Consider the following 20762-nt stretch of genomic DNA (forward strand, 5'->3'; position numbering starts at 1 on the left):
AAAGAACTCTGGGCAACTTTGCTGATGTTTTTAAAGTGACTGTACTCTACCATTCTTATTTCAGAAGTAAAAAAAGGATAAACAAAAAACAAAGGACTTTTATTCTTCAAAGGCATGTATGATCAATAACAACTTCACAGCACTCGATATTCAAGTCTCATAATCCTGTATTTTACTCCAGGAGAGAAAGATGTGTTGAAAGTAAGTGATCTGCCTGGCTCTACAGCTGAGCCTGGGTGCAACTCAAACAAGCTTGTATGTTAAACAACAAACCCGTGCTTGCATTTAGCAGTTGTTCTTCTGTTACCAGTTTTTATTTGAGCAAGTAACTGCATTATAATAAAGAGATTGTGGACTTCTTTCTAGCCCCTGCAGAAACATTTGAGATCGCAGTGGAGGTACATCCCAGGATTATCTGGCAAAGTACTTAGCACAGCACACCAATTAACTTACCACACCTCTGAAATTAATCTAACCACTTCAAGCAGGTGACTTAACTATTTACTGGGGTCAACAGATGAATAGCTTCCTATAGGCAATAGCTTCCTCTTTAAATGACATGGATAGGCAGGGCATTCTGCAGGACATACCCAGCCTCTGGGTCAGAGCTATGCCTTCTGATCCTTTGCAGTGCTGGGAAGGGAGTCCTGGCCTGGCATAGTGAGCCTTGCAGTAACACTGATCACTACCCCATCTTTGTCCATCTAAACCATGAGAAAGCTTTTCAAAAGCAGAAGGAGCACAACGTTAGAAATAAATCCAGTCAAGGATCAGTTTAATAGGAGTCGTACAACTGCCTGCAGTACAGAAACTTTGAAAGAATCCTGAAACAGTTGCAAATCAACAAAACAAGAGTTTCTCCTGGAAACATACACCTCTCAAACTACAAGGAAAAAGATTTCCATATCATTATACTGTAAACTTACTGAGATCTGTGGGAGCACCGAGAGATTTAATTTACATACTAATGCTGCAAGGAGGTTGGGGGGTGTGGGGGGGGAGAAGAGTTACTTAGCACCAGTAATGAGCAGAAAGGAAAAGAAGGCAGCTACAGTCCCCACAGACCGCTTTGTTTTCAATAATTTTAGACTGTCTAATAATGCCTTTTAATAAGCTGCTCTCAGCTATTAAGCTGCAATCACAGCCTTTGTCAGAGAACATAACACTGGCCCAGACAGGAAAACAGTTCTGATAGAATGGACAGAAAGACCTCATCGAAGTAAAAGCACTGAAGTAAAAAGAAAGAACAAAGTTCCATCAGTGAAAGACATCAATGACACTGTGTATACTGTCTGTCCTTTCAGTTCTAAAAAACTACATTTCCAAAGGAAAACCTATTAAATCAGAAGACATTCCAAACCACCTATTTCCTGCTTGACCCTACTCCAGTCCTACTTTACAATTAGATTTGCTTATTTCTAAGGTATTTACACCCCCTAAGTGCAATCTAAATGACTGATCCCATGAATTTTAAGTTTAGAGACTATGCTACCCACTTAGTCTCTAAGTGACACAGAGATTAACATAGCAATAGAGTATCCACAGTCTACTCAATTTACCAGCAGCTTTCACTGAAGCCCAAGCCTAGCTATAAAATCCTAAGACATATATGTGATATATAAAACACAGAAGTTCTGCTCCATTAAACACACGATTCCTTGAAGCAGTGGGCCACCTTCTTTGCTGACAAAGGCAGGGTCAACTCCACTGTTGCCAGAACAGCCATTCTATTCCACCATAAACTGGAACTGAATCCACCCAACATTTGGGTTTACAAGTTGCTTTATAAACCATTACTGAAAGAATCTCAGTATCATTTTTTTAGCACATTTCTTCATTTTTATAGTTCAAAGCACTAACAAGATGGAAACAAGATTGCTATTCCCTGGGAATTCTGATCTTTCCAGGAATATCACCACCCTTATCTTTCCAGGAACAGACTGTGACAGCATCTATCACATTTGACAGATCATAAGCATGCTTCAAACTTAAATAAGACATCAAAATACACCCAATCACTAAAACTAGCACAAAATCCAGCTGTCCTGCATATACACCTAGCACTCTAGCAATACAGGTAGAGATCTCTCTTCCACCTCTTTTTAATATCATTTGTTGCGTAAGCATCAACCTCTGTTGCATTTGGTTATTGTACTTTGCTCTCATTTAAGGAAAAGTTATCACCTAGATAAAACCCAGATAATAAGCAGAGTTAAAGCAATAAAATGGCAGCTTTCTTCTCCCAATACATTCCTGCCCCATCTTATGGGAACTGGCAAGTCACACTTCTCTAAGGGGTGCCAGATAACAACAGCACATCACCACACACAGCCAAACACTCCCTTGGCCAGTGAGATTTTGCTAACACTTCCTCTACCTCTGAAGCTCCCCAAAGAAAGGAAGCACTAGCTCCCTGTTAAAACATATAGTCTAAAGGATCCAAAACTGTCTTCTGTTTGAGCTCTCCTTGCACAGGAACAGAGAGAAATAACTGGGTTTTTTTTGCATTAAGTACGTTTTTTTGCATGGTGGTTTTCTGCCCCCTTTTTTTGTTGTTTTTACAGCTAGAAGCTGTATGCTTTCCTTTAGAATAAGAAGAGTAACAGGTATAAAATTCAAGTAATAAATGTCTTTTTTTCTTTTTGGTTACCAATAGCATTAGGTCAGCATCTGAATATATACCAAGGGTAGAGCAGACTTGAAATGCACATGTCTTAAGCTGAAAAAACTCTCAGTGGAATACAGGCTTCCAGTCAGCTAACACAAAATGCTAACAAGTACTGAATTAAAGTGTGAAACAGGCAGCAGTTTAAGAACAAGATCCCTAATATGGATCTCACCAAAAAAATCCCCAGTTAATTTGGAAGTTAAACATATCCCAGGTAGTTTCTTCAGACAGGGAGATAAAAATTCAACAATATGTGATTTTAAATCTTACAACACCCTGAAAATTATTCAAGAGTCTAACTTCTTTGTGAAGGCACAAGCCCTCCTCTCCCAGCAGCTCCACCATCTGATAAATAGACTGAGCAACACTTGCATTGAATATGTAATGAGAGCTTCCCCCCCTACCCTTTTAAAACTTGTTTCTGCTTGCAAGCTATTTCATGCTCTCCCAGCAATACCAGGAAATAATGGTAGCATGTAGTTTTAATACCCCAAACAGAAAAGTCACACAAAGGGCTTCTCATTGCCATTTCCTAGCCATTCCCTGTCATTTCAATACACAAAGTTAAATTACTCCAGAAGCCTCTCTACAGGACTTCCATTGTTTGTCAGCCTAGGCTAGGACACAATGATGCTTGTTCATCTGCACAGCAAACAAGCAGCTAAGGGCCAACAATGAGCATCCAGTCTCATCTGGGTTCTTCTGCAAATAGTTTGTAGAAAGATGGCATTTCAAATTAACTATGTCAGTTTTCCAGAGCTTCAACCTATTCCCCATACAAACTACTTAGTATGTGAGTCCAGACAAAGTTTAAGACAACTTGAAAGCAATGCGCAGAATCACCCCAAAAACCACTCGTTAGGACTGTGCCACAGAAGGATCTGCTTACTCCAACCACATGCAAAAAGATTATGGTTTAATAGTTAGAGAAATAGACACTCAGAAAAGTTGAAAATAGCTGATTCTTTCCAAAGAGAGTCAGACCATGCTTTTGTTTTTAGAGTACCACTTAGTGTTCAGCCTCGGAGCTTACATTACTAAGGGTTACAGACACCAGGGTTCCAAAGTGCACTTAAGGCTGTTTTGCTTCATATCTTCTGGTTAAGAACCCAAGAGGTTTAGGATTTGTGTTTTGCTTTGCCCTGCTTTTTTCCAACATGTTAAAAATAGAACACCCAAATGCAATATGACAGAATTCCAATGCTGCTGATAACTGGAGAGACACAAGCCTCACGCACCTCTTCAGTGTTTTGCCTTTTCTACTTCAAAACTTGCTAGAGCAAAGACTTTGTCTCCTGATCCTATGAGAGGAAAAAACATTTTCAGTAAGTATTAGTAGAAATCATGAATTTCCTTATGCACAATTTAAATCAAGCAAAACCATCTGAGATCAAAAGAAATCAAACCTACATTTGAAAAGTAGAACACTAATTTAAAAGAACCCAGCCAAACAGGAGACAAACTGGCTTGACAGGTCTGACACCAACCATACTGTATTGGGTCTGCCTGGGATGGAGTTAAAGATTCCCCACAGCAGCTTTCATCCTGCTGTGCTTTCTATGTGTGGCTAGAAAGGTGCTGGTGGCACACCAATGTTTGGCTGCTGCTGAGCAGTGCTGGCACAGGATCCAGGCTGTCTGCCTCCTAAAGGCCAGCAGGCTCAGGGTGGGACAGAGCTTGGGAGGGGACACGGCCAGGACAGCTGACCCAAGCTGAATAGAGGGAGGGTCCATACCATACAACACCTTGCTCAGCAAGAAAAGCCAGGAGGAAGGAGGTGGTGAGAGATTTGTTATTAGGGTATTTGTCTTCCAAAGGAACTGCTACACATAGAATCACAGAATGTTTTGGGTTAGAAAGGACCTTAAAGATCATCTAGCTCAAACCACAGGATACTGAGGACCTACTTCCCACAAAGTGGCTGCTGACAGGAAGAAGAGAACAAGCCTTTTTATTTTCCTTTCATTCTGTGCACAGCCTTTACTTTTCCTTATCAAGCTGCCTTTATCTTGATCCATGAGGTTTTTACTTCATTTTCTCCCCCTGTCCTGATGAGTAGGGGAATGAGAGAATGTCTTGGTGGTTACCCGGAGGCCAGCCCAGGTCAACCCTACCAAAGCACCCTCTTGAACAAAAGGATTCTCACCTTGCTGACACTCTCAAACAGAGGAGCACTGAAAGGTAGGTCACAGAGACAGTTTACTTGTACGCTGACCTAGTCTGACACGTTCCTGCCATTCACAGTTCTTTCATCACAATTCTAAGCAACGCTAGGATGAACTGTTGTGCTTATTTTATGCACAGTATAATTGAACTGTTGGTCTTTTCACTGTAATTAGTTATGACAACGATGGCAAGAAGAGTGCTTTAAAGCTGTATTTTGACAATGTGCCAATAACTGCCAAATTCTCTGCATTGAGCAGAGGAAAAAGCTCTCCTGAAGAGAGTCAATGATGCAAGAGAGATCTTTTTAACTGTAAGAACACTATCTCTGCTTGAGACAAGACATTTATCCCTTCAGCATTACAGGCAACACTTGGCATTTTATGGATATTTGGCCCCGGATTTACTTGCTGCACTATTTCTTCCTTGTGGATGGTGCATCAGGAATTTCATTGCTAATAAAACAGGAAAATGTACATCAAAACTGAATGGCAACCACCTTTTGCTCCTATTTTCTGTTTCACAGGGGAATCACAGGTATTTCTATTAATCAGTGTTAAATGAGGCAAAGAAATTTTAAATTATGACAATGAAAACTTACCAAGGTCAGTGGAGACTCTCTCAAACTGGCTCAGGGCTGCACCAGCATTTGCTGACAAGAATGTCTCCTCATCTGGGGTAAGCTACATAAAAAACAAACAAACCTGTGACCTTGGTACCTTAACTGTGCATATTCCCACCATTCTAACTTCCATCATTTACAAGCACACTTACATGAACTAAGACAGGCTAAGCAACTGGCAGTCTGCAGTTTTTAAGTGACATACTAAAAGCCAAAGCAGAAATGCAAATTACTCACCCCTGCCACTGCATTTTACCTCAATGATGCCTGCCAGCCCAAGGACAGTAGATACAATAGCACACATACCAACAAGCTGAGCTCCAGTGATAATTTGTGATGAAAAGTTCACACTGGACCTCTGTACCAAAATCCAATCTTTTTTGGTCATGTGGTCAACACAATGAGCTAATACTGAAGCTCACTTAATACCATCTACTGAGGAAAGCAAAAATATGCAGTCACTACCAGCGTGGACCATGCTAAGAGTCGGTGACCTAGAAATGGTTCTCTGCTTTCACACATGCCTTTTGCTTTTACTTAGATGCTCTGATGCCTCATGACAGATGCCCATAAAATATTTACAGTAATGAAGTAGTAACCTACATTTGGAAGGTTCAGATATTCCAAGTTAAAACTTGCTTCATTTAAGGAGCCTTAGATACCTCTCATTAAAGCAAAGCATAAGTATGTCAAATTCACCACAGGGTTTGTGTCAGTTTATTACAAATACAGAAATCAGGTACAGCACCTCATTCAGATGCTGGAATGAGGAAAGAGGTATTAGTTACCTGCCTCTGCTGTGCCTTGTGAGCATCTAACTACATCTTCTACAAACATGTAACATGTACAGACAAACACGTAACATTTCCCACCATTTTTCACATTCAGAACACATCTGAACCTACTATCCTAGCAAGTCCTCTCCAAAGTAGGTTACTGATCATTTAATAAAGAGGTTATATCAGTGTGATGAAGTGGCTTGTGTGAAGTGATACAAGAAGTCATGCCAGGAGGATCAGATATTGTCACGCATTCAGTTCACAATCTTAACTTGCCTTTTAACCTATTTCCAAACTATTTTTTTCTCTGGCAGTCAAGCAATAAACATATTCTGAAGAAAAGCATTTGCTAGTATCACCTACTTGGAATGCAGCTCCTTTAAGTACTGCACTTGATCTTTTCCATTATATACCCTTATTTCCTCAGAAAGTGTAAGCATGGAGATACACAGCAACCCATTTCCTGCGTACACCAACAGAAGAAAGAACTTCTCTTCCTCCCTCTAGTGGTAAAACCCGGGGATTGTTCTACCGCCCATGTACTCACTGGGGAAAGAGTTTATCGCTTGGAATCATACAATGACTTTGGTTGGAAGGAACCTTAGAGATCATCTACTTCAACCTCCCTGCTACAGGCAGGGACGCCTCTCAACCAGGCTCAGCTGCTGAAGGCCTCATCTAGTCTGGCTTTGAACACCTCCAGAGAGGGGGCATTCCACAACCTCTCTTGGCAACCTGTTCCACAGTCTCACCACTCTCGTACTGAAAAAACTTCTTCCTAAGATCCAGTCTAAACCTACTCTCCCTCAGCTTCAAACCATTCCCCGCTGTTCTGTTGCTAGACACCCTTATGAAAAGTCCCTCTCCAGCCATCCTGTAGGATCCCTTCAGGTATTGGAAGGTAGCTACCTCTCCAATCTATCTTGTATCAAGAGGTAGATACTGCCAACACAAAAGTAAATAAAGCTCAATGTATGTAAGTAGTCTTGAATAGTTCCTGCCAAGTGGACAAGTGGTAGCTGGCCAGTAAGTCTTGTTTTGGAGCACTTGAAAATATCAGTTTGTACCAGATTGCTCATTTTGAAGTAGAAGAGCCTTGTATAAGGGACACCACCTTACCTTCTCACCAAGCTTCCTGAGAGCAGTCAGGATTTCCACCTTCTGCTGTGTGTGGAGGTCTCGTCCCAATTTGCCAACCATTAAGTCTCGGTCCATCTGTACACCAGGGGAAACAAAGTCACCATATGTAAGCTTCCCATTAGTTTCACTCAACACAACAGCATGAGAGATGCAACAGCCTCAATACATCATCAGTAAGTATGGTACCCACAGAAGGAAGGAGCAGAGCTACCTATAATTTAAGAGATGACTGTGAAGTTGTGCTGGACATTCTGCAAATACTCACTGCATGGAACCTTATCATGCTGGACTTCCCCAAACTTGAGCTGCTCTGTCAAAGACACTCAGGTTCAAAATTCTGGACTCACATGTCACCGATACATCACACTTCACTTTATCTGGATCTCAAGTTCACTCCACATCTCTGAAACACTAAGTGCACTCTCCAGCCCCTCAGTACAACTACTGCTTGAGTGTCTCCAGATTTTTGCAGTTAGACTCAGTTCACTGTTAATCACATTTTGGGAAGCAGCAAGACGGGAGGTAATTCAAGAAATATATATTCTTGCCCCCACCAGCTCCAAACACATGTGAAAGAGATGTTCTCTTTCAGTATTTGCTGTATCTCTTTATGATGCTGTTTTCTAATGCACTTGCAGCTCTCCTGGAGATCATTACACATTTCAATAATTCTAGCTCAAACAGTTTTTTAACAGTGAAACAGCAACTTCACCTCTGCCAACCTTGTCCTCAGTTGCCTCGGTTGTTTCTTTGCAAACATTCTAATTACTTCTGGAGTTTTAAATGCTTGGCTGATGGCTGCTTGTATTGCCTAGAAGGAAAAGAGCAAGAAAAGACCAGAACTAACAGCAGTCACAAGTCACAGCTGCACGACAAGATTAATGAAGGCTGCAAAGCATCATTAGTGTCCTCTGCATCCTTTGATACAGAGAGCTTTGCTTTTTTCCTGCGTAACTATGGAAGTGAGATAAAAAAAATATATGACCTTTATGCTGGGCTTCAAAAATCCACTAATTAGTGCAGCTACACTGAGAAGGAGCCAGGCAACTTTTCATTACAGTCCAGGCCTTGATTTGTAGTAATTTTCAACATCTTCCTGATATTAGCATATCACAAGTGGAAGTGCTATGCTATCTTCAGCAGTTTTAATGCCCATAGTGATGATTACAGCTCTTCTAAGGGTAAGCAGAATGTAAATGATGAGGCAAATCTCCTCCTGTTATTCAAAATCCCCTACGGACCACCAAAACTATTATGATTAAATCTCACCACTTATGTCTGGACAAATTATGATCTCTCTGGATACAAAGCCTTAAAACGTAGGGCTCAGAAGGAACAAATCACTCTCTAATTAAGCATTTGAAAAGACAGAAAAGACATCAAAAGTTTAGAGGTCAGCATAAAATAAGATCAATTCGCTAAGAGAACTTAAAAGTTGCAGTCACTCCTACATGCCTTTCATTTAGGGTGATATGAATCTGAAATCCAATAAGAGAACAAGAAATGCTAACTTCATGCTTTACAGCAAGCAGGCATGAACTTCATTCTTATGGTATGTATTGTCCTGGATTGTCTCTCATACCTTTTACCATCCTTTTGTTGGAGCACTTTATTTTCTAATGTTAGGGTTCTGCTATCCTTAGTCCCTGCAATTTCTCACACATGTTTTTCTACAGTGTTACACTTACTTATTCTGCAACACTTTTGTTCCTTTTGAAAATCAGAGGTTTAACCAAGATTTTATATGTGCATATTTATTAAGTAATAAAAACATTAGCTACATAGATCTAGGTTTCACATATACGGGGCCTACAAGAAGGCTGGGGAAGGACTTCTCAGGATCTCAGGTAGTGATAGGACTAGGGGGAATGGAATGAAGCTGGAGGTGGGGAGATTCAGGCTGGATGTGAGGAGGAGGTTCTTCACCATGAGAGTGGTGAAACCCTGGAATGGGTTGTCCAGGGAGGTCGTTAAGGCCCTGTCCCTGGAGGTGTTTAAGACCAGGCTGGACGAGGCTCTGGCCAGGCTGATCTAGTGTGGGGTGTCCCTGCCCATGGCAGGGGGGTTGGAACTGGATGATCCTTGTGGTCCCTTCCAACCCTGACTGATACTGTGATACTATGATCTGTATCTATTTTCTGTTTCAGTGAGTGCAAGCAGAACATGAACTATTTTTAGTAACACATCATCCTTACCAGTTGCATCCCACTGAGCTCATCCACCAAAGTCATATCTCCAGACATAATCTTCTTCAGGGAGTCATTGATCTCATTCAGCTGTTCTAGAGTTTCTCTTTTGGTTTCTTCATACTCATCTGCATCCAGCTCCTCTCTAGAAAGAATACAACAAACCACATTTTTGTTACCCAACACAAACACCCTAAACAAAAAACCATAAAGCCATAGCAAAACACAAAATAAACCAAACAAGTCACAAGGTTTTTGAAAGGCACCACTTTATTCTGCCAGGCACCTAAGAAAAATATTCCCATATAACAACAAAGCATCTATTACCTGCATTCCTCCAGATCTTGAAGCTGCTGCATTAATCTGTCCAACTGCTCTTCCAAGTTTTGTTTCAGTTTACTGGTCTCTGTTGCTCCTCTTGAAGCCATTTTCTGTTTTCAGATGAAAACTTTAATTTGTTACATGACACTCCTAGGAAAAAAAGAATATTTTGTTGTTGTGTATGAACAAATTAAAGCTGATTTTTAAATGCTCCAGCAGAAGAAAAAAAAAAAAAACAAAACAAAAAGCAAACAACCAAACCAGAATCATGATCACAGAATCTCTAATCAAAACACTGGGAGCTCCTTGCAGTGGAAACACAGAAATGATAGGCTGGCTCTACAGGAATGTTATCTTTGTAGCAAGAGGCGGCTCACCAGGGTAGTAATTGAAACTGCCACAGCACATAAACAAGTTTGAAACCAAGTGGCAATAGCTCCTCTATATGAAACAGATTCTACTCTTCCAAGGGACTCCTTGGGAAACTATTAAATAGTTTCAACCTAGATAAGCAATGCCAGATATGCTAATAAACAGAACAACCCGGATGCAGGTGTCTAAGGCCTGCAAGAGCTTCAGACAGCAGCGTTGCCTGTAGAAAACGAGCACATTCTAGAGGACAATAGTGCTTCTTCGGGTACCAAACAGGAGTCGACATCTACTCGTGGGTAGCATCAATGGGATACCCCTGGCTATCAAACCAGCACCACAACCTCTGACCGGCAATTCTGAGGTTTGCACCAACGCCACCGGCTCCAGCAGCCGGAACAGAGACAAGGAAAGGTAACCCTCTCTGCTAGAAAGGTGCGAGAGAGGAGAGCGAACAGCAGAGCTTGGTGTAAGAGAACCGAGAAGGAACTTGGGCACTATCCGGGTCCTGCCTAATCCCGAGGCCAAGCTCCAGCCTGGCTCTTCCTCCTTGACGCCCGCACTTCACGGAGGTGAGTCCGCGCCAGCCCCACTCCTGCAGGCAGGGTCGCCTGCACAGGAAGGAAGCCGTGACCGCCCTCTCCGCCCGCCTCAGCCCTGCCCGCCGCCGGGGCCTGCGGACGCCGCCTCACCTGGGGCAGGCCGCGGCCGGGTGGGAGCGGCAACAGGAGCCGCAACGGGAGCCGAAGGGAACGGGGAGCGGGCCGCGTCCGTTAGGCGCCGCTTCCGGCGCGCCCGGGCCAATGAGAGCGCGGCACGGCCGCGCCGCCCAGTGCGGGCCCTGTGCACGGAGCTGGCGGCGCGGCCCCGGGCGGTAAGCGCGGGCGGCGGGAGGCGCGGCCGGCTCGAGGCGGGGCGGGGGCAGCGGGGCCGCCGGTGGGAGCCGTGGTGGCCGCAGAGCCGCGGTGGCCGCAGAGCCGCGGGGGCCGCAGAGCCGCGGGGTTGGGACCTGAGCTGCGCCCTGAGTCCTCGGGGCCGTAGCCTTGTGCAGGCCTCCGGCGGAGCGGAGCTGTGGGGAGGAGGTGCTGAAACGACCAGGAACTGAAGTGCTTGGCGTGAGGGAGCTGCTAGCAGCCGCCAGCGCGCCGTGAACCCAGTATTTAATGGTGGTTATGTTCTACAGACAGATAAGCGTGATGAATAAATATTTACCTCCGCAATGTAAATGAGGTGGACCAAAGCACACTGCTAACTGCCTGCTTACCCAGAGAAGCTAACAGTTGGTTTTCAGAACCATCCCAAAACCCACTGCACCCATACTCTGATGGGGTTTTGAGCAAACACATGTCCAATCCAGCTAATCACGAGCAGGACTGCAAGCAGTGCATGCTAAATGTTGGTAAGATTATGTATAAGCATACTGAGATTGTGTATAAGCACACATGAAAAGGACTACATCACAGGGCACCTCATTTTTCTTTAAGAGGGGAAAATCATCCAGGATGTCCTACAATTAAAGGAAAATCTGACTGGAGAGCCTTTTGCTTAATTTTTCCATCTTGAGTCTGTATTTCATTTAGTATTTGACATAACATTATTTTAACACTGTTCTCTCTTTTGTGAAACTAAACACAGACCTGCATGCAGATCTCTCATCCCTCCATAGCAGGAGCTGGGCTGCTGTTTTGGATCTTGTGGTCAACCTGCAATGATCAGAATCGAGTCAAGCAGTGCCAAGTAATATATAATTAATCAAAGCTCCTGATGTTATTATACAGTGAGAGTAGACAGTTCATGGTACAGCTCAGGCAGTGGCTGGGTATCTATCATCACTGGAACCTACTCTTCTTTTTCTCTTCTGGGATGAACAAATTGCATAGCTTTCCCCAGAAAGTTAGAGCTTATAAAGGTTATTTTATACAAACCAGATCCTAGATCTGATAGTCCTGTGCTGGCTATAAGGATGACATAACTGAAGGTAATCATGGGATGATACCTCTTTGTAATTTCCTTCCCTTTTCATAAACCATGCAGCTGCTGTCTGCAAAAACAGTGCTAGAGAGAGGCTGTCATTCCAGATTAGGAGACTGAGCGTATGTGCAAGCTAGTAAAGCACATTCTCATTTTCTAGGCAGATATGAAGTGCTACAAGGTGAGTTTCTGATGGACTAATTGCCTGTTTCTCAAGACTGTAAAATTAGCAGTGAGAAAAGAGTACCTGCAGAAAAGACACTAAATATTTTAAACTTTTCTATTTTGTCTTTGCCTTTTTTTTTTTTTCTTTAAAGGGGAAAATGAACCCTTTTCAAGTTTGCAGTGAGTCAGTTTCTTTGGAAAGTAGGGCTTTATGCATTACAAAGGCAAGTCCAACTCCTTTCCTTGCTTGTTCCCATAGTAACTCCTTTAGCTGATGCTCCTGTGAAGACTGCATTGCAAGTAGCACCAAACCCTTCATATGCTGAACAACTCTGCAGTAATAATGAATATTTTTAAAGTTTGTGAAACTCTTGAAAGCACAGAAAAGTTGCCAAATGCAAAGCCTTGCAAGACTGCCTTTTATTCCAGGGCTATTTGATGTTCGTCCATTGTAGCTGTCACAAGCTTTAGCTGTGATGATATCTCACCACTGTGGCGGCTGAGAACATCACTCAGCTTCTTTGTAAAGGAGACAGAATGTGAGGGTGACCTTGTGGGGTTTTTCTAGGCAGTGATGTTGCTGTAGAAACAATGGCAGACTATTCAGTGCTCAACACAGATGTCTGGGACATCTCACAAACAGCAAATGCAGGAGAATGGCCTGTAACGTATTCCGGTTTTCATTTGTTCAAGGAGAAACCATTTCAGCAAACCAGAATATTCTCATGAAAGAAAAGAATAGAGAGGCAAAAATCCGTGTTGTGTGAGGAGAAATTAAAAAAGTAGTGAAATTTCCTTATTTTCAGCAATTCTTAAGCAGATGAAGTTCAAAAATGGAACAATACTGTTGCACTTTAAAGAAGCAGGGGGTGAAATCCAGTATTTAGTTTCAGCTTTTACTAAACTTCTAAAATTCATCACTCCTCTATCATCTGCCCATACACCTGCCACTTGCCTTCTGCAACACCATGCAGATGGTTGTTTTCATCCAGGGATAACCAGAAAGAACTACAGGTGGTTGTTTTAATCTCTTGAAAACTGTATAATGCAGACTCACATGAACAATCGCAGGCCGAATGTCGATGGAAGGAAAATAGACTTCAATCTGACCTTGACATCTTCTGCCTAACTGTTTTTCAATTTGGTCTTCCCTTGCAGTGGCTGGTAACTAGCACCAGCGTCCTCCCTTTGGATCTGTAGCTGCAAGGAATGGCCATGGAAGATGACAAGAAGATTGAGGTAGTACTGCTGGCCTGTGGCTCCTTCAATCCCATCACCAACATGCATCTAAGGTTATTTGAGCTGGCTAAAGACTACTTCAATGAAACAGGTAGGATGATAATTTATATCATCCAGAACAGCTCTGATAACTAGACACCTAAATGGTAAGCTGAGTATTTTGTGGCTCTGAATGTCTGTTTGACAGTGACAGTTAGTTTTAGAACTACTAATTAGATATTGAAGCTAATAAGCTTGTATGTGTCATAGAACATCATGTAGGGCAAATATGTGAGAGGACAGTCATATATGTGTTGCTTAGTACTAAATCTAATGAGCTAAAGCACGAGTTTTATAGTATTTCTTTACAGAAATATATCTTCCTGATATTTCTTACTAAATCTTTAGCTGAGCTGCCTTGCATGGTGTCAGAAGTGTGCCGTACTTTTCCACTGGGCTGGCGATCAGAGCTGGCACTGCTGTTCTTAGAGATTGCAGTGAATAATGGTTATGTAAGAGTTTGAATACAATACAGTGGAAGCAACATCTGCTCAACCACTTGTCATGTTCTTGTGTGATCTGTTTTTTTCCACAGGAAAATACAAAGTAATCAAAGGAATCATTTCACCAGTAGGTGATGCCTATAAGAAGAAAGGTCTGATCAGTGCGAATCACCGAGTAGCTATGGCAAAACTAGCCACAAAAAACTCAGACTGGGTGGAAGTGGATGATTGGGAAAGCAGCCAGAGCGAGTGGTTGGAAACACTAAAAGTTCTAAGGTATTCCTCAGGCAAATCCTAAAAAGTCTCTAGTACTTATAGAAGGATAAGCTCTAACAAGGATAGCTCTAACAAGTTAGAATAATAGCAGGCTAACCCCCAGTTGTATGAATAGCCTCACTGAATCAGAAGTACAATTTATATTAGCACTGCAAATCAAAGACTGCAGCCATAAATGTGCTGAAAAGGTACTTGTGAGGAAAGACTAGAATAAGGTAGGGACGTGTTACACAAGCTTTCCTCATTTGGTTCTCATTGTGTTGTGCTGTCTACTTGCATATTCCCTGCCCATGGCAGCGTGGTTGGAACTAGATGATCCTTCAGGTCCCTTCCAACCCTGACAATTCTATGATTCTATATTTAAGGTTGGTATGAGAACTGTCTAAAAGAACACTTACTTTAAGCTTTACATTTTCTATTCCTCCAGCCACTGCTACATCATGAGGGTTTTTAGAACGAATTTCTATTTAAAAAGAAATGAACCAACCTTGTAGGTGTTGCTTTGAAATCTTTGCACTTTGACCATCTTCTGACCCAGCTCTCACAAGTCCCTGCTCCAGCAGATCTGTTCTTGGATGGTTCATCTGTGAAAGCCCTGCAGGAGGAAGCAGTGCTAGATTATTTAGTAGGCTAGACTCTTCCCTATATTCCCCTACATCTTTAATATATGTAAAATACATCTGTTTTGCAGGTACCATCATCAAAAGCTTTTACCTCCTGATCCCAGTAATAGTCTGCAGAATGCTGTACCTTTAACAAAGCCAGGACGGAAGAGGAAGCAGGAACCAAACAGGCATGATCCTGTTAAAAAGAAAAACCAGAGTCCAGATGTAAAAAGTTGAGTCTGTTTGCCAATTAAATGTTTAGCAATACTTGTTATTTCAGGGGAATTGTGCTGATGAGTGATTTTTGTGGGTGCTGGTTCTCGGTTCTGATTTCACCGAGATCCCACGTCACAAAGCAGCTGACTTAGTAAAAAGATGAGTGTAACAGTAGAATATATAGGACATGAAACTGGAAAAGGCCTGGCATGTCTGTTTTACCTCCAGAACTTTGAACTGTAGTTAAAGCTGGGAATTTTGGGTAATATTGTAGGCTGCTGAAGAAAGGACAGATGGGATTAAATCCCAAAATTCCAAATGTGTCTGGGTATGGGATCACTTGAAATGGTAGTTTCAGACTTCATACAACAGGCTTTGTGATTTTAGGGTAGCATTTGTTTTGGTTATTGCTTTTAGATCTTTAACTCTTTAGCTTAGCATGCACACATTCATGTATAAAATGATAAGTATTCATGAAGAATTTGAACAGCCTTGCACAATGATCATCTTAATCCTGTATATTAACAAAACTTGACTTCTTGCCTTGAACATTTCCAAACTGCACTGTTCAACTGATAAATGTTTTAAAGTTAGTTATAATCAAAGAAAGGGCCCAGAGCATCAGGCAGGCTTTTCCATTCTATCTTGACAGATGTTCTACTACATTCCTCCCACCCTGTGACATTACTTCAAGCTGCTAATCTGTAGCACTCTCTAGTTTGCTTCCATTACTTGAGGCTGGTTTCTACCCACATGCTTCTCTAGGTTCCCTATAAAACACAATAGGGTAGAGAGTCCTCTGCAGTCAGCCACAGAATCTATATTTTTGGGAGCTTTTTTGGTTGCATTTTCTTTCATTATACATAATCCCCTCTGCCTCCTGCCCTGTAAAGCTAGCTCTTCTTTAACTGCAGAATGTCAAATGGAGTTTTAGCAGCTTTGCAGTATCCTTTCATACTTTGCTATTCTGGAATCTTTTCTGTATTTTCTTTTATTTTGATCCTCACAGTGATTGATTGACCCCAAGGCTAAACAAGTACATTGGAGTTTATTTTCCAGTCTTTTGGAATGAAGGGACTTCCATGACCTTTTTCCTGTACTGGGGCTACTAGTTCTAAATTGCATACTCTGAATCTCGTTATTCATTCCATTGTCCCTTCCTAACTAAAGATGCATAGAAATTAAATGTCCCCATCAAGTTAGCTAAAATCAGGTGGTCTAAACAATCCCTATATCTCACTTATTTTTCTATTTAAGGTGTTCCACAGGTTAAACTGCTTTGTGGAAGTGACATGCTGGAATCTTTTGGGATCCCAAATCTGTGGAAGTTGGAGGACATCACAGAAATTGTGGAAAACCATGGCCTTGTGTGCATCAGCAGGGCTGGAAACAGCGTTCAGAAATTCATCTATGAGTCTGACATTTTGTGGAGACATAAGAATAATATTCACCTTGTGGAAGAGTGGATCACAAATGACATTTCCTCCACCAAGATTAGGAGAGCACTGCGGAGGGGCCAGAGCATTCGTTACCTGGTGCCTGATGTAGTTGAGGCATACATAGAAAAACATAGTCTGTATAGTCCAGAGAGTGAAGACAGGAATGCTGGGGTTGTCTTGGCTCCCTTACAGAAACAGGCAAGTGAATCCAAGAATTAACAGGCACTATACATCAAACTTTATTTCTGCTGTGAAAAAAAACCCACAGTCCAGCACAGGAAAATATGGGGTTGTGGGGTTGGTGGTTTTTTAGTTTGTTTGTTTCCTTTTTTAATTGAATAGTGGGCTAATTCTGTGGCTTTAGTACACATGTAGTTGCTGTTGAGGTTTGGTGCACTCAGTAATTGGACCTGCAGAGTCTTTTTAAATTCAATAATAAGATTTTTGTGTTTAAACATTTTGTCACAGTGCTGTGAACTAAGGATAAGAACCACACTTTAACAGGAGAAGTACCAATTAACAAAGCAAGCCACTGAATGTTCTGATTAGTTTTAACACTGGCTGCTATTTATGAAAGAACAAAAATGTTCTTAATAACTTTTAGTGTCTTAGACAAAGCTATTTCATTTCAGAATGTACCATTTACTGATGGTGAAACTAGAGACAGGACTTCTTCCAAAATTATCAACATGTGCTGCACCTCAAAGAAATTATTTAGCTCTATCCTGCAAGGGAAAAATGTACTCCTAGCTGAAGTGGTGCTAGATAGACCATGCTTTGAGCTGCCTGCCTTGCAAACATCCAGCCTATTTGTCTGCTGTCGTGCGATTAGCTCCCAGAAATGCTTTGTGCTTTACCTCTCCATTTGTGTTTCCAGAGCTGTACGTTAAGCTCAGCACTGCTTCTCATGGAAGGACAGACCTACTTCCAAAACTGGTTTATAGCAAATAATTTATGGGGTAGAAATGAATAATGGTGTTGCTGCGGGGATTCTCAGACAGTTGTCCCTTTATGAGCTTTTACTTCTCAGCCAAATGTATACAGCCAGAGCTGTTTCCTGTGAGAGGAGAAGTGGTGGGGTATTAAGACTGTAAGTAAAATGGTTTTGTTTGCTAGAAATCTTGTTTTGAATCTAACTGTATATTGTCTGTATCATGTGAATGTAAACTAGAGAGGCACTGTGAATGTCATGGGGATGGAATTCTACCTCCCTTTATTTACTATCATCCCATTTTTGTTTGGATTCTGTGCCTTATTGAAAATGTCAAGGTTTCAAGTGACCTTAGGGGTCAACAGCTTTTTAATGAGATCTCCACAAGAAAACTTTCTTCTCATTTTTCAGACCAACAACTCCAGCACAATGTGAGACTTGAGCCTAGATGCTCTTGGGCAAGTCTACAACCAGGGACATATTCCAGGATCATAACTGTCACAAAACATCATCCTCCTTCCCTGGGCAGGGGATCCCCAAAGAGCTGAGGCTTCCCTAGCAGTTTAGGGGGAGTCTGGAAGACAGAAGCCAAACACAGAACAATGCAGAGGGCCCTAGCATCTGCACATCTCATATATAAAATCCAGTAGGGGAGTCAAGACACTGTTAGAAAAACCTATAACCCACACTGAAGCTACCACTGGGCATACAAACTTGGAGCCCCACATGAAATTCTGCAGTTTCCATACATTATAACACCTATTCTACTGGCTCCAGCCTGAAGAGGTGGCCAGGAGATCAGTGTAGTAGAATTGAGTCACAGCTCAGAAGTGCATCTGTAGATGCATTGTGACAGAAAGAAGCGCCATGGATTCTTAGATTCTTTTCTTGGTGGCTCCTGCCTGATGTGCTTGGTCTGCTGTTTCACTCAGGCCAGTTTATGCTGCCCTCATAATGAGGCTGGGTTTGTTTATCATCAATATAGTAAAGGATAAATGATGCCTCCCATGACACTTCAGCAGTCAAACAGCCAAACCTGACTGAAGATAACTATTCTTGATGATGTGTAGGAAAGAACAAGATCTACTTTTCTCTCTTGCTGTCTGTCTTTATGACTGACAGGAACAGAGGGCAAGACAGACTTCTCTTCAGTGCTCAAGTCAGCCAGCGTGCTGAGTAAACAGAGAAGATTTTTCTAATGGGAAAGCACCCTGCTTGTGTGGTCACTTTTCAGAATAAAACTGCACTTTAAGTCTGGGTTTATTCTTCCAGTAAATGATGCTGGGGTATGTTGGTGCACTTGTGTAATTTTAGAGGAACTGCAAATTCAATAGGATGTTCTATAAAGTTTTGCTCTTTGAGTGGTTCTATTTCACTGGGTTTTGCTGTAGTTATGTGTGATGGGTCTTTCAATAAAACAAACTGCATGCAATATGCTGATTTTAGTAATCCCCATTATTAACCAAATGTGATGACTGATGACTGCATGGTTTTTAAGAAGGTAGAATGGTGTCAGTACAGTTATGTCTATACAGAACAGAACAGTGTGCAAATATTGCTCTGACTGATGAACGTGGTTCTTTTGTTTTACAAGTGGGATCCATAAACCTGTCTGTTACAACACTTGACAACCTGCTGTTGCAATCAGTTATCCCTGTCAGCATCCCAGTCAGCGGTGTGCTGTAGTCAAAACTGTTAGACAGGTCTAACTTCCATGAGTACATTAGATCTAAAAGAGAAGCTGTAGCCTTGAAAATGTAGGGTTTGTTAAAAATAGAATAGAATAGAATAAACCAGGTTGGAAGAGACCTTCAGGATCATCGTGTCCAACCTATCATCCAACACCACCCAACCAACTAAACCGTGCAACCAAGCACCCTGTCAAGCCTCCTCCTGAACACCTCCAGCGATGGCAACTCCACCACCTCCCCGGGCAGCCCATTCCAATGGGCAATCACTCTCTCTGTGTAAAACTTCCTCCTGACCTCCAGCCTGAACCTCCCCTGGCGCAGCCTGAGATTGTGTCTTCTTGTTCTGGTGCTGGCTGCCTGGGAGAAGAGGCCAACCTCTGCCTGTCTACAACCCCCCTTCAGGTAGTTGTAGACAGCAATAAGGTCTCCCCTGAGCCTCCTCTTCTCCAGACTAAGCAACCCCAGCTCCCTCAGCCTCTCCTCATAGGGCTTGTGTTCCAAGCCCCTCACCAACTTTGTTGCCCTCCTCTGGACACGTTCCAGCAAGTCAACCTCCTTCCTAAACTGAGGGGCCCAGAACTGGACACAGGACTCGAGGTGTGGCCTAACCAGTGCAGTGCACAGGGGCAGAATGACCTCCCTGCTCCTGCTGGCCACACTGTTCCTGATGCAGGCCAGGATGCCATTGGCCCTCCTGGCCGCCTGGGCACACTGCAGGCTCATGTTCAGCCTACCATCGACCAGCACCCCCAGGTCCCTCTCTGCCTGGCTGCTCTCAGCCACTCTGACCCCAGTCTGTAGCACTGCATGGGGTTGTTGTGGCCAATGTGCAGAACCCAGCACTTTGATGTGTTAAATCTCATGCCATTGGATTCTGCCCATCTGTCCAGCCTGTCGAGGTCCCTCTGCAGAGCCTCTCTACCCTCCAGCAGATCAACTCCTGCCCCCAGCTTGGTGTCGTCCACAAATTTACTGATGATGGACTCAATGCCCTCATCCAGCTCATCAATAAAGACATTAAAGAGCACAGGGCCCAGTGCTGATCCCTGGGGCACACCACTACTGACTCACCACCAGCTGGCTGTGGCACCATTCACCACCACTCTCTGGGCTCAGCCCTCCAGCCAGTTCCTAACCCATCGCAGTGTGCTCCCATCCAAGCCACGGGCTGACAGCTTGGCCAGGAGTTTGCTCACTGAACTTCTTTAGAGTCATAATGCATGCACAGATGTTCTACAAACAAAAATGAAGCTTTATTTTTGCATCACTGCACGTGGTTCTGCTCTGTTAAGAGAACACAGTGCTCTTCCACCACACGTAGGATTGAGACTCAAAATATTTGACAGGTACTGCAACAGCAGCTCCTGCAATGAGGCCACATCATTAATGGAATGTGTTAGATGCTCAATGATGCACAGCAATTAAAATGGAAATAATAATAATGATAATTTAAAAATAATTCCACAGAAAGAAAACTGGGAAATTTAAAGAGAGTAAAG

At 42.6% G+C, this 20762-nt stretch overlaps 2 protein-coding genes across 4 annotated transcripts; one reads left to right on the plus strand and one right to left on the minus strand.

Annotated features, from left to right (window-relative positions):
* Positions 1–78: 78 nt before the first annotated feature.
* Positions 79–11041, minus strand: LZIC (leucine zipper and CTNNBIP1 domain containing). The gene is made up of 7 exons (XM_068158363.1): positions 10941–11041; positions 9886–10029; positions 9568–9703; positions 8085–8183; positions 7352–7447; positions 5433–5514; positions 79–3969 (listed from the first exon to the last, which is right to left on the minus strand). The coding sequence occupies exons 2-7, from the start codon at positions 9984–9986 to the stop codon at positions 3911–3913; spliced, it is 573 nt and encodes a 190-aa protein (XP_068014464.1). The 5' UTR covers positions 9987–10029; positions 10941–11041; the 3' UTR covers positions 79–3910.
* NMNAT1 (nicotinamide nucleotide adenylyltransferase 1) lies at positions 10529–19010 on the plus strand. Of its 3 annotated transcripts, none has more exons than XM_068158361.1 (5): positions 10529–10820; positions 13543–13714; positions 14198–14381; positions 15073–15218; positions 16460–19010. In XM_068158361.1, exons 2-5 carry the CDS (start codon positions 13594–13596, stop codon positions 16858–16860), a joined length of 852 nt encoding a protein of 283 aa, XP_068014462.1. In that variant the 5' UTR covers positions 10529–10820; positions 13543–13593; the 3' UTR covers positions 16861–19010. The 3 variants fall into 3 exon arrangements, with proteins under 3 accessions (XP_068014462.1, XP_068014461.1, XP_068014463.1); XM_068158360.1 differs by lacking the exon at positions 10529–10820 and adding an exon at positions 10933–11122; XM_068158362.1 differs by lacking the exon at positions 10529–10820 and adding an exon at positions 11630–11647.
* Positions 19011–20762: the final 1752 nt, after the last annotated feature.

Source organism: Melanerpes formicivorus, unplaced genomic scaffold (genome assembly GCF_026170545.1).
Source record: "Melanerpes formicivorus ecotype bairdi unplaced genomic scaffold, bMelFor1.0.p_v2 SCAF_39, whole genome shotgun sequence".
Taxonomy (NCBI): domain Eukaryota; kingdom Metazoa; phylum Chordata; class Aves; order Piciformes; family Picidae; genus Melanerpes; species Melanerpes formicivorus.